At 35.9% G+C, this 5,816-nt stretch overlaps 1 protein-coding gene across 1 annotated transcript; it reads left to right on the forward strand.

The window, feature by feature from the left end:
- Positions 1–1,489: 1,489 nt before the first annotated feature.
- Positions 1,490–5,269, forward strand: LOC104160915 (carbonic anhydrase 1-like; the record flags this gene model as incomplete). The annotated part of the gene is made up of 4 exons (XM_009699172.1): positions 1,490–1,526; positions 1,741–1,938; positions 3,126–3,244; positions 5,174–5,269. Coding segments are annotated over exons 1-4 (450 nt in total), but the record flags the coding sequence as incomplete, so codon positions are not given.
- Between the last annotated feature and the right edge of the window lie 547 nt (positions 5,270–5,816).

Raw genomic sequence — 5,816 nt, forward strand, 5'->3', positions numbered from 1 at the left:
TGATGCAGTGAAACACTGATATCATCTTAGTAATCTAAGAAATTGGTCAAGGACTAAGCAGTTGAAGCTGTCTCTCAGCAGAAGTTTGTGGTGGTAATTTTCCTTTGAACATTTTCCATTCTGATAAAACGTAATTTCTGAATAAAACCAAAAAATTAACAGAATATTGCAATCCACCTATAACCGAGACCCACCTAAAAGCTTTCATATTCCTAGGTATCAACGCCACAAGTTTTACAGGTTGCAACATTACTTGCACAATGGTATCTGAAATTCCTGACGTCAGCTGCGGACATCTGCAAAGGCAGATATCAGTAGTTTCCTATTACTTAGAATAGTCTGTAAGAAAAACAGGAAAATGTCAACAGGTTCCATTTTTGCAACGCAGGATGACAAGGCAATGCTTACACAGTCTATGATAAACCTTATTTTATATAGAAATAATTACTCCATACACTCAGTTCAGATGGTTACAAATATAGATAACACCACAACTATTTAACTATGCTGCGGTACTTGTCAAGCATATGGTCCTAAAAATACAATCCTGCTTTTAAGCACGTATGAGACAGAGTTTAAGCCAGGCAAAATCCCTTATGTGTTAGTAGAACTTAGCTTTAAAACAGAGAGTCAGGGATGGTATCTTATTACTGAAGAAACAGGGGATTGTGTGTAAATGTTCTTGAACTACAAGGTAGAATCTACTTCAGGAGAAAACTTTGGAAGTTGGACCTCAGTCATGGACTTAATCAGGTATCAGTCCCCCAGAAGATTGCCTTGAAGATTCCCAGCAGTACAAAAATGGCTTGAGAACATTCCCAAAACATCGGAAGCTGGTAGGACTTAGTAGGCTTTGGACCTTCTCTTTTATTAATAAGAGCATTGCTAGCCATATTAATGTAATATTTGGTAATATATTGACCATTTTGTTGCACACTGATGTTGTTATTTGTTTTCCACCACTAAAAGCTACTGAGATTGACTGTTTTTTACTGATTGTCAAAACTGATGTTCTAAAATTCACACATAGATGTCTTAAATCATTGACATGGATTTTCAAAAACGGTAAGCATCCATTGCTTTAGTGTAGCCTGCACTTTTATACCAGATTTATCCTTTAGATTGTGAAGACTTAGTGTAAAGGTCTTTGGACAACATTTGAACAGTCAGAATTATGTATATTTTAATTTGGCATCTAACTCACATCCATCTTAATATATGTACTGAATCAAAATGTAAACAGATTGCAAACCACAATTTCCTTATTACAATCATTTCTCTTATCACAGTTTCTCATGCCATTCTGAAATCACATGAAATCAATAAATGTTGATTAGAAAATACTGTCTTACCATTTAAGCAGGCATATAAAAGCCCAGGTGTAAGTCAGAAATTCAGAAGAAAATCAAAGCAGAGATCCTGTCTTAACAGCTTTCAGCAGCACCAGTAGTTTCTTTATAAAGAAGACAGTACCTTGCAAGGGAAAAAAATGGCAAGTTTGAACTGGAGTTATCAAGGCAACAATGGTAAAAGCTATCTTTAATAGAAAATCAGATTTATTTATAATATATTGAATATTTCTTTATTTTCCTTATTAAAAGTCTTCAGAATTACATGGATTATTAACATACCAAGTATCTGTATTATGTATACACTTACTTCCAAGGGAAAGTGCCATGAATTCAGCATTGGTACAGAATTAGAAGTAGAAAACTTCCATTATTTATTTATTTTGCCTAGGACCTGACCACTGGCACAAGTTATACCCTATTGCCAATGGAGATCGTCAATCTCCTATTGATATTAAAACCAAGGAAGTAAAAAAAGATGCATCTCTGGGGCTTCTCCAGATCACCTGGAAACCTTCCACATGCAAAGAGATCGTCAATGTTGGACATTCATTCCACGTGAATTTTGAGGATAAGGACAATCAATCAGGTTAGTAAAAGGGGGATCTGCAGAGGGGAATGTGAGACATTTTCTTTTTTTCCTTCTCTTTTTCTCTAATTTATACAGAAAACAAGACTAGTTGCCTTTCAGGAGTATTTATATAGATTAGGATATGCTTGCTGATTTTGTTATACTAGTTGGCAACATCCTTTAAGTGTCACAGAAGATCCAAATTCTGTTCTTTAAAATTAGGACTTGTAGGCAAGTGTTCTTGTGTTAATGGCAAAAGAACTGGTAATTTCCCAGTAGGAAATCTCCAGGATAATCACTGATTTGGGAAGGGGAAGGTAGGAGGAGTCTTTCTAAACACAGTTACTCAATTGTGCCTTTTTTAAAATTCAACACATGGTGGGAGATTTATGCATATGTAAAAGTTACTCACAGTATAACTCCATATGGAATCACTCTGGACTAGGTTTTTTTCCTCAGAGAGTCTTATTACCTTAATAGCAAAGGAGGAGATTTCTTTGCACTGATGTGTAACATTGCAAGTGCTGCAAGAACTCCAGGCACATATTTCTAAGAATCATGCACAATTACAGGTGCCTATCACCACAGGGGAAATTGATACACATTTATGTGCCTGTAAGCAAGGAATTAATGATAATGACCAATAAGCAGTGTCAATAACATCTGAGTACACCTGTGGCATCTCATAATCTAAACTGAGATAACATCGGGTACCTATAACTGTTACTTCTGCGAAGAAAGAGAACTCTAAAATACTGTCATAAATAATACAAATTTTAGTGGGAAGTGAGTCCCATGAGGTAGGATGATTTGTTCGGCAGTTATTAAAATTCAATTACTGTTTCTGGCAAACTGCTGGTTTTCTCCATTATTTTTGCTTTTGTTTTCTCTCTGGAGTAGAAGGTATATTCACATATGTTTCACCTGAATTTTGGAACTGTATCAAGGAGACCTGCAGATTTACTATAACAATGCACTCATATACACACCTAGAATTAAAACCTTCAATAACTTTCGCTTAACTGCACAAACTCTTGTTCTTTTTTTTTTTCTCCAGATGTTTAAAAATAATCTAATATCAAAACATGTTAACATGTTAACACGAAGAAAATTGCTTGCACATTATACAATCTTTAAAATCTGTAACTTGCCTGTCAGGAAGACTTTATTGATTGATGTTTTTACCATACTTCATGCATTTGCAGTGCTGACTGGCGGACCTCTCACTGGAACATATAGATTGCGGCAGTTTCATTTCCATTGGGGCCAAACAGATGAGCAAGGCTCAGAGCACACAGTGGATGGAAAGAAATACGCCTCAGAGGTAGAGTCAATGAAAGAAAAGTCAAAGTAAAGTTTCCAAAGTTAGGTCAAATATGTCATCCCTAGGGGAAAATAAAGCGTACAGAGATAGCTTTGATAGTTATTTCATTTTGCAAAAGCAATACCATCTCTGCATGTGCAAAGCTGACTTTGCAAGAGCAAATTGGGTTTTGTAGTCACTACTTATTAATCTAAATTTAGATAATCTAAATCCATATTTAAATAATGAAAGAGAGCTGAAAGGTGCAGGTATAAAAGCAAGTAACATCTGCTAAATGTTAAAAAGGTCAGCTGTACAAGTACATTCAGATCAATACTAAATCAGCTGCCCTTTAGCGAGTCTAATCACCCAGTGCCCCACTATAATTGTAGCTGGAGTTCCTCAAAGCTACAAGCATGCTGATCACCGTAAGGTTGGGGTTTTTTTTCTGGCTTTTCAAGAACAGCAAATAAGAAGGAAACCCAGAAGAAATAAATGAAGAGAAAGAGGTAAAAAAGTTATCTAGTAAGGGCCCCAGCAGCTGTCAAGTACACGAACTGTCTTCAGATACTGAAGCAAGGTCTGTTTTACAAAAACTAAAACCCACCTTTAAAGTAACAGATTTTATTTGTTTTCCAGTGCTTTAGTGTCCTGCTAATAGTCATCAACATGCCAACAAACAATTCATGTTCAATCCATGTAATGTTATCTTTGGCAGCTTTTTAGCTTTTAGGAACATTACAGCATGACAAACTAATGAGATGGATTATGCATTGTTAATTTAGGCATTAGGAACACACAGCCAGAAGTGTGTTCCTAAGGGGAAATTTTCCACTGTTGAGAATGCTAAAGCTATCTCGTTTGATACAGCCAAGAAAATAAAGGGTTGTCCCTTTAGAATTGCTTTCTGCTGTAAAGAGATAGTGCATTTAAGCTGTGTTTAAGCAGCACATGTTTAAGTGTTTATTAGTTTGCTTTGAATCAACAGTTTAAAGCATGTTGAAACAGTAAAGACATGAAGTTGAAAAGACAGAAATTCAGCTTTAACGTATACCAGAAATTTAAAAAAATTCTGATTTAAATCAGAATTTTGAAATTATGTACATTATATCATAATTTCTGTGTTCTGCTTCTATATTTTAGAATCTCCTCCTTGTATTTTAAGAAGTTTTGATTTTTTTTTTGTGACCATGTTGCTGAAACATTATACAAGTAATTCAGGACTAGACTATTGCCATGGAGTTACATAGTTGTTAAGGAATTGCTAAGCATATTCATAGGTGAGAAGGCATTTAAAGAAATTCTTATGATTTCCAAGTTCTGTAAGTTCTGGAAGTTTATATTTCGCAAAAAATAGCTCAAGATATAATATGCAACCTACTAGGCGGAACAAAAGTTCCTTAAACCTCTATTAAAGCAAACACTGTCAAATTCTTGTTGAAAGACCTATGTTGCATATAAACCATCCATATAAACACAGCCATGATGTTCATGGTTATACTATCAATCTTTTGCAGTAAATGGAACTATTGCAAATAAATATTGCATCATGTGTAAAAAAGTGGTTACACTCCTCAAAATGCTATTTAATGTATTACATTTTTAAAGACATGGAAATAAAGGCATGCACAGGGGACTACTAGCAATAGAGTTAGAAAAATACGTGTCCCTTGTAAGCTGTGATTTTCCACGTCTCTGTGTACTTACACCTAAATTGCTTTCAGGAATATGTGCAGTTCTGCCTACCCCAAGATAAAGCCTGGGTGTGAGTCCTGACAATGCCAGGGCGATTCAGCACAACACCATAAATCTGCAGGCACTCACAAACGCGTTCTCAGTTTCATGGTCAGATCCTAAGTGTGGAGAGTGGCGTTTCTAACGCTTTTACTCTAATTATGACATTTCTTTGTAATAGAACCAGCAAAAATGATCCTGTCAATTGCTTTTTAGCTTCATCTCGTTCACTGGAATGCGGACAAGTATTCAAATGCAGCTGAGGCTTTCGACAAGCCGGATGGCTTGGCAATTGTCACTGTTTTCCTGAAGGTCAGTTACTGACATACTGAAAACACATGTGTCCCTCTTCCCTTTCCTTATCAAAACTGCCATCAGTGATGAGGACTAGGAAAAACACGTCTTTGTGTTAAATCGGTGGAGATGACTGTCTCTCATCCTGATTTAGCCCATGTTGCCAACTATGCCCATGCTTCTACATAGATGTTTTACCTAAATCCCCATTTCATCCACAGACCCTTCAAGAAGAGCTGTGCTTTAAAGCATGAGTGCTAGCGAGCTTGGGGTATTTTGTCCACTTTTGTAACAGGCAACTCTCACACCTTCTGTGTTTGCTTTCTGCTCCATTTACAGCAATGTGAACTTTCACAGAAAGACGGTTTGAGTCACGTGTGCTATTATTGGCTGTCAATCAGAAAAGAAAATCCTAAATCAGAACTCCAAGAAATCTTGAATCCATGCACATGACATGTTTAGCTATTCAAAACCAAGTGAGGCATGAAAAAGAATTCCTTATTATTAAGGACTTTGTTATATTAAGGAAATATCATAGAATAATATTATATATTATTATATACTA

This window comes from Cariama cristata, unplaced genomic scaffold (genome assembly GCF_000690535.1).
Source record: "Cariama cristata isolate BGI_N322 unplaced genomic scaffold, ASM69053v1 scaffold35850, whole genome shotgun sequence".
Classification (NCBI taxonomy): Eukaryota; Metazoa; Chordata; class Aves; order Cariamiformes; family Cariamidae; genus Cariama; species Cariama cristata.